The 19,866-nt window shown below is 45.5% G+C and overlaps 1 protein-coding gene across 4 annotated transcripts in view; it reads right to left on the minus strand.

Moving 5' to 3' along the window:
* Window positions 1-7,200: 7,200 nt before the first annotated feature.
* The window catches only part of MSANTD2 (Myb/SANT DNA binding domain containing 2), a 35,375-nt gene continuing 22,709 nt past the window's right edge, over window positions 7,201-19,866 (minus strand). For 3 of the 4 annotated variants that reach the window (XM_044996751.1, XM_044996750.1, XM_044996749.1), the window contains one exon: window positions 7,201-8,970. In XM_044996751.1, coding sequence (XP_044852686.1) covers window positions 8,118-8,970 — 853 coding nt within the window. In that variant the 3' untranslated portion in view covers window positions 7,201-8,117. Of the gene's footprint in view, window positions 8,971-15,762; window positions 15,923-19,866 lie in introns of all 4 variants that reach the window. The other variant, XR_006574789.1, reaches the window with a different exon arrangement.

Genomic DNA, 19,866 nt, shown 5'->3' on the forward strand with positions numbered 1-19,866 from the left:
TCTCCAGGGCATCCAGCTGTGGACTGGCGCCTCTGCTCCCGCTGTCAACTCACTCTCCAAACCCCATTCTACCCTAATCCCAACACCGGCTGCCTGAACCGAGCCAGTTCACAGGAGTTTTAGCTCCACACCCGCTGGCTACGCCTCCTTGGGCTCAGCAAGCCGAGGGTGGGGGGGCTGTGACCTGACAAAGTGCAGCCAGCGGCAAGGCAGAGAAGGGGATGCAAAACTTGCCTCCGCCAAGGATTCTTCCCCAGGGGAAGCAACGGCGTTCAAGGAAACGAAAGGAAAGTGCTTGGCCATTGGCTCTGCTCGAAAAGCCTTTGGATGAGGCTTGTGTGCTTGGAACCGAATAAATCTACTAGGTGGATTCCCAAGGTGCTGGTTTGAACGTCTGTTTAATTTACAATGTAAAAACCAACCTCCCCTCCCCTAAGGTCTCTGCAAACCAGGGGCCCAGTCCTGCTGTCCGTGAAATGAAAATGGGAGGTTACAGCAGCTTGGTCTTAGCCGATTTCTCTTCCTCCCCCGTACGCATCACCTCTGCATGTGGCCCAGGCACAGAACATCCACCCCTACACAAACACTAGTGCAGTTCAGAGAAGTAACAGCCCTTCTGGCATTCAGTGCCTCTGAGTTGGGGGGGTGGGCAGGTGAGGGTGGAGCAATGGACTCCAAGATGCAGTTTAGGTACATTGATATATAGACGGTTCTGTGGGGGAAGGAGTGAGGGGACGATTTGGCCAAAGATACTAGGTCAAACCCTGACCTACAAGAAGCGATACGACATCTTTCTTGTCCCTAGAGAGCAGACAGGACCTTTCATGTATGATCCCAGCCAACAGATGCCGAGAGAGAGGGTAAACGGCACAGGGTTCACAGCATCATCTTCAGCAGGATGAGGGTGAGGAGTGAATCTCTGCAGGACTCCAAGCCCTGGGGTATTTCCCCACTTACAAAGCAAATGGTTATTTTGTACAGAACAGCATGAGCCTCCTCGGTGAAGGTATGTTACGTTCTTTGTTCTCCTCCAAACACATCCTGTTCTGATTGCCACAACCGTTAGACACTTCTCTACGCCAATCAGAAGCACTAACTATGTAACTGACCAATCTAAAGAGCAAAGCAAAACAATCCAAAAAAACCCCCCACACTCTTGTGAGGACACAAGTTGTGGAGCAAGTGAGATGTGAACAGACACTGCCCAAACGTCTCCCAAAACAGAGCCAAGCCATTTAAAAAGTGAGACACTCCACTGGGCTCAGCCTTACCTGCCTAGCTGGGCTTTCCCTTGGAGCAGGGATCCTTTTCAATAGCCACAAAGCAAACAGCAAAAGCACCACACTGTGTTGGTAATTGTGACCTGCAAGAGCCTTTCAGAAGCAGGTTATGTGCCTTGCCTGTTTTGGTGTGTGGTGCCTGTAACAGATTCGATACAGAGGACGAATGCTTTCCCACAGTCCCTGTAGCAGGACGTATTGCGGGATGCTGGCCGGAAGATGAGGGCAGTTTTGAGTAACTGGCTGTGATCTTACTGCAGGAGGAGGAGGGTACCTGCCCTCGGGGAAGTGCAGAGGTTTGGGGCTCATGAGCTCATTGCTTGTACAGACACAATGGCTAGAAACGCGCTCCCTTCAGAAGGCTGGTCTTCCATGGTGATACTGGCACTTCCCTGCTCCAAGCGGTCTCCTGCAACGGCAGGACCTTGGGTTAGCTGGGCAGAGCTCTAGGAAACAGCTGGGTGAACACCCTGCAGCTGCCTTCTAGGCCTGGCTGGCTGGTGGGAGCACATGGCACCATTTCTTTGCATTGCTTCCATATCAGATACTGCACCAGTCTCAGGGGCCTTTCAAACCCTTAAGAGACCAGGGCTGGTCTGAGATAGTTTGTCTCTCCCTCCCCAGGCCAATACGATAGCTGCAACTGGGTCTACAGGCGCAAGGACTTTACTGAACTGAGCCTTTAATTCTCAGCACCTCATTGAAGAGACTGACAGACTAAGGGCAACACCACAAGTGATTGTGGGGGGAAGGATGAGGAAACTAAGGACTAAATCAGTGTGGATTGGACATGAAGCACTGGAATGGGTTACCTAGGGAGGTGGTGGAATCTCCTTCCTTAGAGGTTTTGAAGGTCAGGCTTGACAAAGCCCTGGCTGGGATGATTTAGTTGGGAATTGGTCCTGCTTTGAGCAGGGGGTTGGACTAGATGACTCCTGAGGTCCCTTCCAACCCTGATATTCTATGATTCTATGAGCTAGCCAAGGATGGGGTGAGGAAAGGGCAAAGGCCAAGGAGGAGAGGGACTGTTTAGTGGAAGGGAGAGAGTTCAAACTAGGATAATGAGAGGCAGAGAAAAGGGACTGTTCAGGCTGGACATTAGGAAAAGCTGAGGGAAAGAATGGGAGCCCAATCACCTGCACCACTGAACACGAGCCGAACAAAATACCGGTAACCGACAATACTCACATCACTTGTCCTTGCAGAGACGGATGGTGCAAGTGTCTCCGGTACGCTCCTCCCTCTCATCACATTCAGTCAGGCTCCCAGGAGGCCACATTTTATGCTGTTCTTTATCTGCGCCAGATCTCTCAGGTCAGCTTCTCCATCCGTGCAGGAGGCACCACTCAGGATCACTGACAGTGGCTCCGCCGTTCTGTGACTGCCTCTTCCGTTTGGCTACTGGCCCCTTCCCCCCAACTTGGGCCTCTCTCGGTCCTCCTCTAGTCTGGCAAGGTCAGACTAGCTCTTGCGGGTTTGTTCAGCTCCACTTCCCCCTTCTGCTCTTAGCTGGCCAAGCTTGCAAGGCCTTACGCCCAACTTGTGGCCCGTCGGTCGGTCCTGCCGTCACTTTTCAACACGGCAGCCCATCAATCCCAGCATTTCAGGGAATGTTCTAGGCATCAACGGGCAGACCCCTATTGATTCGGGAGGAAATCTGAAAATGGAAAGGGGGAAATGGGGTACCCACAGCGCCCCGGCCTCTGTTTAACAGAGCCAGAACGTCAAGCAGCTCCACAATTGTCCATAGATCAAAGAGGGGTTGATGGCACCCTTTACTGCCTTCCAGCATTAAAAATCCCCCCCTCCCCCACCATCTCAGCACTGTCCAGCCTCCCAAGAGTTATAATACACGGACACGCTGAGCGTCCGATCTCCTAAAGAGAAAGGAGACAAATAATGTTGGGTGGGGAAGGGGGACATATGCTCTGCCCCTGGCATGCGGGAGGGAAGGGGAAATTGAAGGACCCTGGTTTGGGGGGAGGGGTGCACACAGAGTCATTGGCATGGGGTGGAGGAGAATGGATGACTTATGGGAGGAAGCGGGAATAAGGGGCACACACAACTCCTGGCAAGGGGAGATTGGGGGACCCTGTCATGTAACAGGGGGGAAGAGTGGAGGACACAGAGACTCTGCCATGGCAGGGGAAGGGAGAATGGGGAGACAGCCCCAGGCGTGAGGGAGGGAGCAGTGGGAGTCACTGGGAGTCCCTACAGTAGAGGGGGGATGGGAGGTGGGACCCAGGGAGGGGTGCATGTGCCCCCTTGGCGGGTGCAATGAGATCAGACAACACAAGCAGCGATGTGCATGACCCCCTAGTATTTCTAGTCTTCATTGTCACATTCTTCCTCCTTCCCTCCTCCACATCGACCCCATCCGAAGGCTCAGCCTCCCGCTCCCCTCATGCTCTTATCCAGTTTGGTTTCTCGGCCTTGTCTCTAACGCTTTAGCTGTAATTCCAGTGCCTACAACTGGTCCACGACTAGGACCAGTTTGCCCTCAGAAATACGCAGCTCTACAATCATGTCGTACACATTCCACATGGAACTTGTGGGCCCTTCCATAACCATGCTCCAGCCCAGCCTCCGCGTTTTCCTTCAAGGATGTTTCCTCCTGTTGGAACCCACCAGCATCAAGCCACGTGGCTTCCTCAAGAACTTTTGTAGCGGTCCACACGAGACAAACATTCAAAAGAGTTAACGCCCATCTCAGCCAGTTACTAGCACTGCGCCAGCAGCACCTCACCTCGCTCCTCCATCGGACGCTTTGGCATTAGCCCCTTTGTTCTCTATCCTCAGGGAACGTCCAACACTGCAGCTGCAGCGAGCCTCCCAGCCTGGGAAGCTGGGCTCGGGCTAGCAGGGCTGGAGCTAGTGTGCTAAAAGCAGCAGCGTGGACGCTGCGGCACTAGCGGAGGCTCGAAGCGAGGCACCCACCCGAGGTGCCCAGCCCAAAACTCCACCGGCGCTATAACGTCCACACTGCTATCTTTAGCCCTGCTAGCATGAGTTCGTCTACCCAGGCTGGGAGGCCCATGCTCCCCACTGCAGTGTAGATGTACCCTTTACGGCTACCTATTCTGGAGGACACAGGAACGGCCGTACTGGGTCAGACCAAAGGTCCATCTAGCCCAGTATCCTGTCTACTGACAACGACTAATGCCAGGTGTCTCAGAGGGAGTGAGCCTAACAAGTAATGATCAAGTGATCTCTCTCCTGCCATCCATCTCCACCCTCTGACAAACAGAGGCTAGGGACACCATTCCTTACCCATCCTGGCTAATAGCTGGACTGAACCTATCTAAAAAGCAGTCGACTCTGGTTCAGTGAGCGCTCATTCATCAGCTCAGGTGGCATGAGCCCACTCTGGATGTCTACATGCTGCACTTGCTCAGCTGTTGAGGACCTTGGCCATTGGTGGAGTGTAATAACTAAGACAGAGGGATCTGAAGCGCTTGGCAAGCTGGGCCCATTCAAACAAATGTACTTTAATGCAGCCAAAAGCAAAGTTACACATCTAGGAACAAGGAACACAGGCCATGCCCACAGAAGGGGGGGAGGCGTAGCCTAGAAAGCAGTGACTCTGAAAAGGATTTAGGGCACACAGGGGACAAGGAATTCAACATGAGCGCCCAGTGCAATGCCACGGCACATACATACACGACCCCTGGACATACAAAGAGGGTGAGTAGCCACACGGAGGTCATTTTCTCTCTCCACACGGTATTGGTGAGAAATACTGGAACCCGGAGCTCAGTTCTGGTGTCCACATTTTATAAAGGATGTTGAAAAACTGGAGAGGGTGCAGTAGAGAGCCACATAAATTATTTAAGGGCTGGGGAAAATGCCTGACAATGAGACCCCAAGGCCTGGTCTACACCAGAAAATTAGGTTAAGTTCGTCACTCAGGGGTGTAAAAAAAAAAAAATCCACATCCTTGAACAGTGCAGCTAAGCCAACATAAGACCCTGTGTAGACAGTGCTAGGTTGACGGAAGAATTCTTTCGTCAGCTACTGCTTCTCGGGGAGGTGGTTTACCGATCACAACAGGGGAACCCCTCCTGTTGGCATAGGTAGTGCAAGCTCAAGCTGTTATCAAAAAGAAGTTTGAGCAGTGATTTGATTAAATACAGTAACTCCTCACTTAAAGTCATCCCGGTTAACATTGTTTCGTTATTAGGTTGCTGATCTATTGGAGAACATACTCATTTATAGTCGTGCAACGTTCCGTCATAAAGTTGTTGGGCGGGTGGGTGGAGCGGGGCAAGCCAGTCGCTCCTGCCAGGGAGCGGGGTCGGGGCACAGGGGCCCCATTAGGCCCGCCCGGTGTTCCTACCAGGATTGAAGTAAACAGGTCCAGATGAGCAACTCTCTGCTCCAGTCAACATCCTCAGCTGCCAACAACAACTGTAGCTTTACCACTCCTGCACACGTGGGAGACATATTAGTGCCTGGAAAGCCATGGCTGCTTAACCTAGTTTGAGGTTTCAGATCTACTGGGGTGACACTTTGGCGACCTGGCACTTCAGTGTATCCTATTACTGTTATCTTACATCTCTGTGGCATCTGGCACTTTGCAGATTCTTCGGCCAGCTGCAACACCAACCCTGCACTGCAGTAAGGTAAGATTTTTTTTTTCCTTCTTCTGTCGGTCAGATGCAGTGGAAAGGCCCACTCCTCAGAGATGCTCAGCACCAGGCCACATGCAAGTTTATGTGATTTCCACACGGACGATGTATACATACCTAAACACACAGAGCAGGAGAAGCAGTCAACAAAAAGGCAAGTGTTACTAAAAACAGTTGGTTACAAGCTCTCCATCTACATAAACATTTCATAGCAAGCATCATATTATTTTAAAATTAAAATATATTGAATACATTCTGCTTATTGTTCATATGGGGCAACACTGGGGGAAGGAGAGACCATGCCAACACACTACCTCTTGTATTAGCTGGACTGCTGCAACTGGGCTGGGGGTGTGCAGACAACAGGGCAGCAAGGTAGGATCTGAGTGGAACCGAAGAGCACCCCAGTACTGCTTGGGCACACTAACTGCAGGGGCCAGGTAGAGAGCTGGGCCTCAGCGCTGCCATTAGCTATTCTCCAGTCTGCCAGAACAGTCTGAATTGAAGTGAAATGATGTGGGCAGAGGCATCTCCAATATTAGCACTGAGATGGTGCAGTAGCACCAGTACTCGGAACATCTGTGCAATGCTCGGTGCCCCAAGCGCCTGGACCACCAATATTCCACGTGCCTGGACCACCAATATTCTAATGCAGACAGGGCTTCAGAGGTTGACCAGGCCTCTTACCACACTGTCTCATTTCACCTTAGCTCATCCACCATCTGAATTCACACCTTAAACTCCCCAGATTAATGAATGATGCACTCAAACTCACAATAACTGGTTAATGTACTTATTACAAACTCACTATTCTCTTAATAGTGCTGAATAAAACCATCACCCCTGCTTACACATACACACACCTATGTTCTTGCCTTCATGGGAACTGGCCTAGCAGAATCACAGTAAATTCCCTCCTACACACACATTTGCAAGAATTAGTGGTAATTCTGAATCAAGATCCAGTAGCTAAATGGACCATTATGGTCCAGATTAGATTTAGCAATTCAACAACACAATTGCAAGTGCCCAGCTGGCGTAGACAAGATTTACACAGACTCAGCTTTCTACAGCATCCCGTACAGACAGATTTATAAGCTCCGCCCCACAAATAAAACAAAACAAGCACCCAGGACGGAAGGACCGCTCCAGCCTATGGAACAAAGCCCAGGTGCAGGTTCCCACAAGTCTGATTGGTAACCTCAAACGAACTAAACATGCACATGTCTATTACAACCCCGTCCAGGGAAATCAGGTTTAGTAAGAGAAACACATTTCTAGAAGTCCATACGTGTTTGGGTTTTTTTTTATTAGGACTGACACATTCATTGTATGTCACAACTTCCACGGATCAATGAGTTTTAGAAAAATCAAAGAGCCAGCATCAGCCAGCAGGAGGATGGGGCTTATATAGTAACAGTTTTGAAAAGGCATTCAATGTTTACTCTCCCCTCCATCCATAACCTTCCCCTCCCTCCCCTCCCCACCCCCCCAAATTCTCACAGCTTTGATTGTATTGATAAGCATGGTTTGACAAAATGTTTCCCGGCTGTCAGGTTATTCTCACTGCCACAGAGAGGCTAACTAGAACTCAAAAAGGCCAGGAATTACCTTAATGGTGAAAAAAAAAAAAAAAAGGAGCTGATATGGCAACACTACTAGTAAAGTGGGATACATCACAGAAACGAGAGTCTTTGCAGGCAACACTGGTCGGAAATAGTAAAACACTTGATGGGTGAAAAAAGTGAAACTCTAAATTATATACAAGAGTAGCTAAGGGTGGCATTGAAAAACAGTCTCATTTAATGTGACCCAAGGTTTAACTTGCCATTATCTATTGCTTATTTATTCAGATCAGTAATAACACTTTATATAGAGACAGATGTGTAAAAATGAAACATTGTGGAAAAAAACAGCTTTTCATATGAAATGCAAAGTATAAGCTCTGTCCAATGTGGAATGTACCGACAGTCATTTTTACAAGGCTCTCCTTCTCTTTATAAAACCAGTTGACCTGCCAAGCAAGTTAGCTGTCTATTTTACTTGCTCAGGACAAGTTGTTTCGAATAATTTGCAAGCATCTTTCACTCTGAAGTTCATTTTCACTCTGAAAGTCTTACTTGCCCCACTGTGAACAGACAGGATCCGCAAGCGTCTGCTAGCAACATGGAAAGGAGGCAGGAGCCCTAATCCTTATGAAGGACGAGATTCAGTTGTTAAACTTCAATGGGTATCCAATGGCTTTTTCCAGACACTCTACCAAAGAGCCAGCAGAAAGAAAATCCCTCTCCACTTCCACAAATTTGATGTAGATGGATTTAGGCGACACCCCTGGTTCTACGATGCAGTTCTGAGATAAAAACCCATTGATTCCAACCCACTCTTTGCTGAAGGTTTTGGTGTTGGCCTGAAAATGTAAAAACAAGCACTGCTGGAGAGTTCTAACCTCAGCAATGCCAAGGTAACAATAGATTATTCTGGTGGACTCCATCTCCACCCTGAGAGAGGCCTGCGGTGAAGGGACATCTACCTCCCCCTGAGTCTCTTTCCCAGGATCTGGGCCTCGGCGGTCCGCATGAGGCGAGTGGGGTTTCTCCTGGCAATCTTCATAACCAATGGCATACAGGCCAGGGCTTTTGGGAATCCCCCCTGGTAATAAATACTGAACAACATTTCCTCCCGTTGGCTTGGAGTGAGCTATAGGTATCCAGTCAACTTCCATATGCAGCTCCAGGCATCTCGCTTCGCTAATAGTAATCTCTAGGAATTTATAGTAAACGTTTTTCCAGTTCATTTTCTGTACTCGTGTCATGATGATCCTGCCCTCTGGCTTCTCTGAATTGAAATATTCCCTAAGCCGTTTGCCAAGAGGCACCTGGGAACTGATCTCAGCGTAGTGGTAGCGAATATCCTCCTTCCAGCGTGTGTTATAACCAATGCCAAAAATGGCTAGTTTATTAGAAAGATGTAGCCTGGAGAAGTCTGTCCAGCTCTGAAACAGCTCCCATTTTAACTGGACGGATTCCAAGATTTGCACAATGTTCTGCATGACGTCTTGCTTCCTAGAAAAATTAACACAAATGTAAACCATAAGATGGAGCTCAGCTCAAACTGGAGATTTTTTTTAAAGTTTTACTTAAGTTTGAAAGAGCACATCAACTTTCAGAGAACATTAACCAAAGCAAGAGCAGCTATCTGAGAAACTGGTGGCCAACTGAGAAAAGGTGGCCACCAAAAGTGTCATAGTTAGCCCTAATTTATAGAATTCATCATCAACATTTAACTCTTTCAAAATGCTTTAGAAATGTCTTCAAGGGCTTTGTGAAGCAGATAAGTATTATTCTATGTTAATACAATGACAAGAATGGGCATTTAGTTTCCTAAAATTCAGAAGTCTACAGGAACATTTAACCTAGACATATTACACACAACATACATGTGTTCTAGAATGCTCTTTCATCAGTTAGACACCTAACTCCCACTGAAATCTTCTTCTTCAAGATCTGCTCTAGGATTGGTCCTGCTTTGAGCAGGGGGTTGGACTAGATGACCTCCTGAGGTCCCTTCCAACCCAGATATTCTATGATTCTATTAATTATTTGAGGGAAGTTCTCTGGCCTGTGTCATACAGGAGCTCAGATTAGATGATCATAATGGCCCCAGTGGGCCTTGGAATCTATAGGGGAAAAAAAGGAGGAAAAAAAAATCAGTGGGAGATAGGCATCTAAATACCTTTTAAAATGTAGCCCCATGACACATTATATACACATTCTGTGCAGAGAGGCCAAGTCAATGTTGCAGTATGAATGTTATTACTTTTGTATTTGTTTAATCTTAACACTGCAGTAAATTTTTATCATTTAATGTGTCTTCCCTTTCCCCCAAAACACAAACCAAAACACACACACAAGCCAACAAACAAAAAACCAAGACACCAGATTTAAAGAGAGAAAAAAAAAAAAGCAAACTAGATTCTCTGCTGACAAGCATAATTTTCTGCAAAAGCTGAACGGCAGTTAAATCAGTAAGAAAAAAGTGCTTTTCCCTTACTGATGTATTTCAAGTTCCACTTTTGCGCAAAACTTCATCACCTCCACCCCTCCAATCATATTCTCGTGATGACAATGCAAATAGGCAGTGCAAGAACAAAAGAGTTTAACTTCACTGACAAACAGTACTTTTGAGCAAACGTTCCTGTGCTGCTATGGACCGGGAGTTACGCACTCAATACTACAATCTGCTAAAATAATACTTATTTGTGCACGCTCAGCTATGTAATTTGAAACATTGTAAGCTTAAACATTAAGCTTTCCCCAAACTTAGCCTTGCAACTTCTTCAGTGAGGTTCATAAGTACGGAATTGTGAAGTTTCAACAATTTGATTTCATCTTATAAAAGCAAATAGAACTTTTTCTTAAACCAAAAGATTTTTTTTCATGCTCCCATAATTCAAAAAAAGTGACAATGAATTTTGCACAAGCGTTCCAAAGAGTGTTTACTTCTGGGCCAAGACTAAGCATGTGGGACATTTCAGCCAAAATGGAAAGCTTGAGAATATTCCAAGCAACCAGAATTTTAAAAAAAAAAAGTTTAAATCACTGTCTTACCATAAATACACTGCCTTTCCTATTACCTTAGGTTCTTACTGCTCAGTGACTGTACTTTGATATTTTTTTCTATTAATCATTTCTAAAAAGAAGAACAAATGTCTTTCTACTTTTGCAACTCCCGGTTGGTTTCCTGACTTTGAATGAACTAATCACCGAACTGAACTAGCTGAATAAACTGAAATGAAGAAAATATTCTCTCTGCTCTGCAGAAGCAGCTACTGCTTTGTCAAAAGCTGCTTTAACGCTTCAACAAACTCTGGTCCAGTGGTTTGACTTTCTTAGTACATGTTTGCTACCAATTTTCAAGTTATTTTATTTCATGTAAATGATTTAAATATGAAATCTTCATTTCAGTTTATTCAACTAGTTCAATTCAATGACTACTTCATTCATTTCAGAAACCAGTTTGGAACTTGTAAAAGCAGGATAGCTAGTTTTCCTCTTCCTCTCCCACACAAAAATTAGATGCGAGAAGACAAGCTCTACTAGTTCTAAAATCTCGAAAGTAATCAGTTCATTTAGCTACAGATAACTCCTTTGTTCAATTAATGTTAGTTTTAAATACAAATAATGTTTTGAAACACTTTTATAAAACTTATGTTTCCAGCACACTTAAGGTAATTTTAAATGCGGTTTCTTTGGATTGATTTTGAATTTCCAAATAGATTACTTGCGATTTGTGAGAGACTATTAAACAAATGCATCATCCACCATCCTCTAAAATAATAAAAATTAACCATCTAAATCAATGCAAGTTAAATTATAATTGCTTAAATAAATATGTATATAGATATAGCGTCTCCTCCTGGTTAGTAAAAAGAAACACCAAATTTAGCGTAAAGACTATATTTAGTTGGAAATCATCATGTTTTAATGGTTATCAACCTTTCTGTAGAAAAACTACAAAATACAAATGCAAAACATGATTAAGCAGGAAACATTGATTTTACTGATCAAAATCATGGCTACAACGGGTGATTCAAATCAATTTGATTAAAAGCAATCCACCCTGTTCGCTAACAATGTCAAAGCAAATACCAATAAGAGAATTTGTACTTTTCTAACCAATTAGCCAAGTCTATTTGCACACATCTGATGCAAGCGTGAGCAGCTTCACACAGGATGGATGGGAAAGGCACTGAGGGCACTATAGGCACTCTATTTGTCTAGGAGTAAAGAACAAGGTAATAACATATCAGAGCCGCAAGCAGGTGTTACAGCTCTTTTGGTAATTGAGAAATCCATCTCAGTCCGCTAAATCCCATTTGCAAAACACATGCCATTTTAACTCTTCTCATGCTTTCATCAACCGTAGTGAATTTGTACTTGGTCCCCTACAGTAGGGCACAAGCAGAAGAAAGTTTTGGATCCAGTGGCCATCTCCTTTCTCTGCCACCATGGGGAAATTCTCTGACTCTTCAAACCTGCAGAGAATAAGCGCTCTTTCTGGAGGGCCCATGAGTGCTCTCCCTTCTCCTAGAAAGCACGGAGTCTCTGCCCCACCTCCTACGGAGAAGGGAGGCACTGCAGCAATGCATTCTGGTGTGCAGGCCTCGCACACGTGTCCCTTAGTTACTACAGAGCTGGGGATAAGGGGAAGGGACCTCTTGGAAACAGGTGCAGAGAAAGGTGAGACAATAAGAAACGAAGGGGAGAAATGTAGCATTAGAAGGGAAGGAGACCGAACAGAACAATGGAAGGAGAAAGCAAAGTCTGATAAGAAAAAACTTAGACCGACTGGCTAAGCATCAGTTCTGCAGAAACGGACCTGGGGAATTACAATGGATAAGAAACTGGATATAAGTCAGCAGTGTGCCCTTATTGCCAAGAAGACCAACGCCATATTGGGCTGTATTAGTAGGAGCATTGCCAGCAGATCGAGGGAAGTGATTATTCCCCTCTATTTGACACTGGTGAGGCTACACCTGGAGTATTGCATCCAGTTTTGGTCCCCCCACTACAGAAGGGATGTGGACAAATTGGAGAGAGTCCAGCGAAGGGCAACAAAAACGATTAGGGGGCTGGGGCACATGACTTACGAGGAGAGGCTGAGACAACTTGGGTTATTTAGTCTGCAGAAGAGAAGAATGAGGAGGGATTTGATAGCAGCCTTCAACTACCTGAAAGCGGGTTCCAAAGAGGCTGGAGCTAGGCTGTTCTCAGTGGTGGCACATGACAGAACAAGGAGCAATGGTCTCAAGTTGCAGTGGGGGAGGTGTAGGTTGGATATTAGGAAACACTATTTCACTAGGAGGGTGGTGAAGCACTGGAATGGGTTACCTAGGGAGGTGGTGGAATCTCCATCCTTAGAGGTTTTTAAGGCCTGGCTTGACAAAGCCCTGGTTGGGATGATTTAGTTGGGATTGGTCCTGCTTTGAGCAGGGGGTTGGACTAGATGACCTCCTGAGGTCTCTTCCAACCCTAATATTCTATGATTCTATGAAACTATGCCTCTGTGTCAGAGAGACGCAGCACCGACTCTGGAAAAGCCAACCTGGTGCTGTGAAGTGTCATGGAGAGGAATTAGCAAGGGAGAGGCTTAACATGCCAGTGGCTAAGAGCACTAGGCTACCCCTAGCAGCCCTGGGTTCAATTCCCCCATTGCTACAGATTCCCTGTACCAGCTTGGGTGGTGGAGGAGCTATGATGAAATGAGACAGCCTCAGCTCCACTTCTATAAAATGGGGGTAATAGCATTTCTGTATAAAGACACTGAAAATTGTGAGGCATCCAGATACTACAATAGACAGAGTAAGGGGATGTGGGGAGGAAACCTAAATCCTTGCCTTAGGCAGTCCTTTGGACACGGGTTATGCAATCATACTTTTTTAAATGAAAAAGTATCTGAGAATTTAAATACAACTCGCTAACCACTTGGTTTTGAATTTCAAACCCAGCGTGTACACCTAGTAACATGATCTGTACTCTGTCCTCACACAGGCCGTCTCTGACTACCGACATTCCACACTGCATAGACTAACAGGACTAGGATGGGTTTTCTGGCTGTAGATCAATAATGTTTCCATAGCTGAAACTGGTATTTCAGCAGTAGAAAAGGGCTTTGCTGATGATCAGGAGAGCTCTCAAAAGGAGAAGGCAGAGTCCCTGATCAATCATTTCCTCCGGCAACATATTTTAAAATGTTGCCATTTTCCACCTTTGGCCACTAGTTACACAAAAACCCAGAAAACTCATTTATTTTGCAGATTCTTCCTCATGTATCCCCACAGACTTCAGGATTTAAAGAGCTACTGCTGCCTCCCTGAAAGCTTCATAAGTCTTCTGTCGAAAAAGGAAAATACCAGATATCATAGAATCATAGATTATTAGGGTTGGAAGGGACCTCAAGAGATCATCTAGTCCAACCCCCTGCTCAAAACAGGACCAATCCCCAAATGGCCCCCTCAAGGATTGAACTCACAACCCTGGGTTTAGCAGGCCAATGCTTATGCAGACCATCCGTCCACCAGGGCAGCTGGCATGGAAATTCAGGGTTAGAGTACAGCTGGCAGAAACCACAGCATAGCGCCAGTGAAATCAGCGGCACCATGCCAATTTACACCAATTGTGGAGCTGGTCCAGGCTCTTTATTGTTGGCTTCTCCAGGATGGAGATCACCCCACTGAAGGCTACACTCCCCACAAGATCAGAGTCTCGTAACATTTGTAATTTGGGGCTGTTTCAAGATCGCTTCGCAATTGAAATGAAGGCGACAAGCAGCAGCCTGTGTATTAAGTAGGCCTCCAGGCCAAGAAGGTATCACTCCACAAACCGCAGACAAGTGCGGCTGGGTGAAACTCAAGGTGGTACTTCTAACCTTTAAAGCCCTACATGGACTGGGCCCAGGTTACTTGAAGCCCCCTTGTCCCCCAATGGCACACTGCCACAGGTGACTCAGCAGAGGTGCCTGAACTACAGCCTCTCTTCTACAACCAAGAGGAAGAGGATCTCCATGGAACCTTGCAGCTCTGGAATTCTCCTCTTCTGCACCACCAGAGCCCAGATGTGCCAACGTCTGCCTGAGCTACAGAGGCCGTCTTTTTCTCCAGACGTCTGGGCACAGGATGGGTCACAGGCTGGAGGGGTAGCACGATGCCCAAGATGAAGGATAGTGGGAGCCCAATTCACCATTGGCCTACACCTTGTGTCATTCACACCAGTGCAAAGCAAATGCATTTATGGCCCTTTGCACTGGTGGGAGTGATGACATGGCAATGAGGAGACAGACTTCCCTTATTTTGCTAGAGGGTGTTGGAGAACCAACTCCATTAGGTAAGAGCAGGACATGGACATTTAACCTAAACTGGAACCTCGGATAGGCACTCATTGAATGTCTTACCAAACACAATGCACACGCCTCTGCTGAAGACCTCAAGTAGTTGCAATGCTCTGGTTATGCACAGGAAAAACATTTGCTTTTTTGACAATTATATACACCGACTGTTCACTGATTTCATAGTAAGCATTTGTAAATGTAAGCCTGAAAGCCGCACAGGTCCGCCAGGCCTCCTTCCACAGGGGATGTAAGCTGGGAATGGGTGCAACGGGTGATTCTGCCCCTTGCACTTTTAGAATAGTGAATGGTGCCTGGCTGATGGAGGTCAAGCATTAATTCATACTCCATAGAACGGGAGTGGCACTTTCCCACATTACCCACCCCTGACCTACGGGGGCCAGTTCCAGGTGAGAGGGTAGCGTATTCCCAGCTCCATTCAAGCTTTGGCAAGACTATGAGCAAGGGGGTGATGGTGCAATTTTGGTGGAGGATTTAATGATGCAACAGCTCTGTTAAGAGTAGTCTGAGATCACTCATTTCACAGAGCACTTAATAGCCAGCCCAGCAGTGGCTTCAGGTCATTAACATCCGGTGCATCTCAGCCACACATCAAGAGCAATTACACCATAAACGCACTATAATTTCTGGACTGGTTTTTAATCAACATTTTATTAAGTGCAGCTGAATTACTAGAAAGCCAAGGAAAGAACCTGCTGAAAAACCACAGGAGCAGAGTTCTGACTCAGCCAGCCGTTTGCTAAGAACACCTGTTGTGCTAGTGCTCCATTCTCATGCTGTTAATGGTGGTTTCTTATTTAAACAGTCTTGGGGAGTACCTGGAACTGTTCATGGTTAGCAGCATGAAACAGGAGGATAAAGATAGGAATACTGTAAAGGTGCATACGTATTTATACAAGATACACATTTATATTTACACACATGAAAGACTATAGCATACAAGCCTGTACTTTTTCAATGGATAAAGATGGAAAGACAGCCCTCTATATATGGCTTTGCTGTTGGTTCTTCAGATTCCAAACCTCAGAGATGCACTGTGTCACTTACAGCTTGGAATATGTCATCTCAAACTTTCACTTTAGACATTTGGGACTGTAAGTTCATCATCTTCTAGGGACAAGACAGACAAGGTGACATTATAATTGGCTGTCTTATTAAGTACATTGCTGTCTGAGTACAGAGTTCTGCTGGCAGCAGCATTTATACATTTATTTGTTAAAAGGCAGCTGACAGGCTCAATTTTCTCTTAGAGAAACACTTCTGTTCAAAACCCAATAAACCAGAACTTGTAATTTTCAATTGAATAGTGGAAGAGACAGCTTAGAATAAGGTCTCCTGTAAAATAGTACTATACAAGGTGATTAATAAACTGATTTCAGATGAATTCAAACGGAGACTGAGGCTCCTAGTGAAAAAACCATCTCTTGTAACAGGCCAGTGCTAGCAGGCACAGGCGTGACTTCACTTAGGGGAGTGACAGGTAAAGAGGAGCTTTAGAGAAGCAGCAAGGATTGCCAAGGACAGAATCACCAACCCAAGCACTCCGAAAGCTACAAGGATGACGGAAACTATTTTGACATCTAAAGTTTGACATCTCCCTGAGGCTTAGATGGCTCAGCAGTGGTTCCTTCTAACTCAGGGTTTCTACGATTATATCCAGCATCTCAGTCTGACTTGAAATCTTTGGACCAATAGGGAAGTTATAAATAGGTGTCATTCAGTTTAAAAGGCTGTACTGTACCAACTACGTGTGAATTTCAGATACTGCAACAGTGATCATATGAGCAGTCAAAACAGAGAAAAGTGCACTACACTGTAACTGCTTCCCCAACCACTTTTTAACCAGGAATTAACCCTCCGAACAGCCGGTGAGGTAGGCCACTCGGTGACAGATAGGAGTTAGTAAGTTTCCCAAGGCCACGCAGCAAGCTACCAGCAGAGCTGGAATTCCCAACTGCGTGGCTGCTGCTAGGACACTGACCACTGATGGTGGAACGGCTCCCTTTGTCTTGCTGAAATCTTACATGCTTCAAATGAGTGGTGATTCGACTCTTGGTGGGAGTTTTAAACAAACCATTTCTGTACAAATCAGATTCCAAGCAGCAGAGGCTAGCTCCGCTGTTTCAGTGAAGGAGCCAACATCTTTCAAAGCTCTTTATTTTTGACTCACAAGTGAATAAAAATAGCAGAACAAGTTCTTAAATATTTCCCCACTTCATTTTATTCTGAGACAGTAGGTCATGGAGTTAACAAGTTCCAATTCTTATGATAGTTGGGCCTGTATTAACTAAAAAAGGGTCCCACTGCATGTCAGACTTCACATACAGGGTTCCAAACGGAGCAGAAAGCCAACACTGTATGATCACATGTGTATTTCCTACCCTGTGAGCCTGTTGCAGGTACTGCAAAAAAAATTTAGGAAGCCAGTCCTAGGCACTATGCTGGTCTAGCAAGAGAAGCACAAGCACGCTATGCCATAAATGCAGTACAGCTTGGGGTAAAGATATTATAGGCCCTACTGTCAAAGCTAAGTTTGGAAGAGACTGAATGCCTTATGGACAGAGCAAGGGACTATGGGAGGACTCCTAAATTCTCTCTCAGATGTTCTTAACTTGCTGTGTAACCTAGGACAAGCCACTTCACTTCTGTTCCTTACTTCCCACCTCTATAAAAGAGCTTGGAGGCATTTACTGTTTGAAATCTTAACATATTAAAAGGTCTAAATTAGCTGTTACCACTTAAGAGAAAGCTTGGAGTCCTTGTGGATAGTTCTCTGAAAACATCCACTGAATGTGCAGCGGGAGTCAAAAAAGCAAACAATGTTGGGAATTATTATTGTCTATCCTTTTCTTAACATTGTCTATATAAACCCATGGTACGCCCACATCTTGAATACCGCATGCAGATGTGGTCACCACATCTCCCAAAAAAAAATAAAATATTGGAATTGGAAAAGGTTCAGAAAAGGGCAACAAAAATGATCAGGGGTATGGAACAGCTTCTGGATGAGAAGAGGTTAATAAGACTGGGACTCTTCAGATTGGAAAAGAGACGACTAAAGGGGGATATGATAGAGGTCTATAAAATCATGACTGGTGTGGAGAAAGTAAATAAGTGTTATTTACTCCTTCTCATAACACAAGAACTAGGTGTCACCAAATGAAATTAATAGGCAGCAAGTTTAAAAACAAATAAAAGGAAGTATTTTTTCCACACAAAACACACAGTCAACCTGTGGAACTCCTTGCCAGAGGATGCTGTCAAGGCTGACTATAACAGTTCAAAAAAGAACTAGATAAGTTCATGGAGTATAGGTCCATCAATGTTTGCCAGAAGCTGGGTATGGGTGACAGGGGATGGATCATTTGATCCTGTTCTATTCATTCCTTCTGGGGCACCTGGCATTGGCACTGTCGGTAGACAGGATACTGGGCTAGATGGACCTTTGGTCTGACCCAGTATGGCCGTTCTTATGTTCTTAAGTCAAGAGAGGCAGCCGAGTCAGTGTGACGAATCGTGTATTTACACAACTGGCTTAGTGAAGAGAGAATATGTATTAAACCTATGCACCAGGTCCCCCTATTGGAACATAGTGCCCAAAGTGGAGCTAGTCCGTTAATTCACAGAACAGGGTGAATGTGGAAGCAATGTACCATTTTCCTTGCTTCTGCAGGCGGTTGATGGGAATGGTGTTTTCATGTATGTACGTGTGCAGCCACAAAGGCTTAGTCAGAATCACCAGTGCCCAGAAAGTGCCATACTAATTCCAATGCATGCGTCCTATGGTTCAGCGACAAGTCTCCTAGAAAGTTACCCCTCGCTAGCTGCATTGATTTCCTCCACTTCAAAGGGCCAATGAAGGGAAAAACCCCACCACGTGTGTTACGGTGTGTCCTTTCATTGTAGAACTGCAGAAGGGGTATAAAGGCCTTAGGACACTACACAAGGTACACCCTGGGGAATTTCCCCCCAAGCTTCCCTAAAGGAGAAGTGCATAGGTATGGCACAACCCTCTAGATGTGCAGAGCAAAGAATCAGCTCCTCCGCGCGACTCTTACAGCTCCCTTTGGCCATGGAAGTACGCTACTGCTGGATGCCTACCCTGTCCCCCCTGTCTCTGATAAAAGCAGTCATAGAATTAACATCTACCTGAAATTCAAGCTCAACCTCCGGGGTCTGCAGGGGAACATCCCCCCAGTCTCACTTCCCTAAAATCAGGGCTATCCCAGACGAGCAGAGTAGACACGTCTTCTCTGAGCTAGCGGGGGAAAGGAGCATACCACACTGGCTCTGCTCCCTTCCTTCCCTGGGTACTTTAAGCTGACCTATGGAATGGAAGAGAGGCTAGGGCCAAGAATCAGGCTCCTAAACATGGCCCACTTACTTACTACCTAAGTATGTGGCCCAAGGACCCTATTTCACCCGTTTGTTTTTTTTTTTTTTTTAAAAGGTTTGTCCTATGCCCTGATTCAGCAAAGTACTTAAGTATGTGCCTATCTTTCAACATGTGATTAAGTCCAATGATTTCAATGGAATTACTCCTGCTTAAATTAAGCATGTGCCTCAGTACCTTGCGGACTCAGGGCCCCAATGCTCTATCAATCATATAGTTCAACAACACTGGATATTCCTAATACATGATTAAAAATAAAATTCTCTAGTTTTCTATTTATGTAGTTTGTTTTGTGCAATCTCATTTTGGACCATGCAAATAAAACTAATCTCATTTGTGTTTCTAGTCAGATTCAGAGTAGCAGCCGTGTTAGTCTGTATCCGCAAAAAAAACAGGAGTACTTGTGGCACCTTAGAGACTAACAAATTTATTTGAGCATAAACTTTCGTGGGCTACAGCCCACTTCATCGGATGCATGCAGTGGAAAACACAGTAGGAAGATAGATATATATACACACACATACAGTGAAATAATGGGTGTTACCATACACACTCTAATGAGAGTGATCAGTTAAGGTAGCTATTGACCAGCAAGAGAGAAAAAAATTTTTTGTAGTGCTAATCAAAATAAGACGTCAAGAATTACAACATTAAAAAACCA

Source organism: Mauremys mutica, chromosome 22 (genome assembly GCF_020497125.1).
Source record: "Mauremys mutica isolate MM-2020 ecotype Southern chromosome 22, ASM2049712v1, whole genome shotgun sequence".
NCBI lineage: Eukaryota > Metazoa > Chordata > Testudines > Geoemydidae > Mauremys > Mauremys mutica.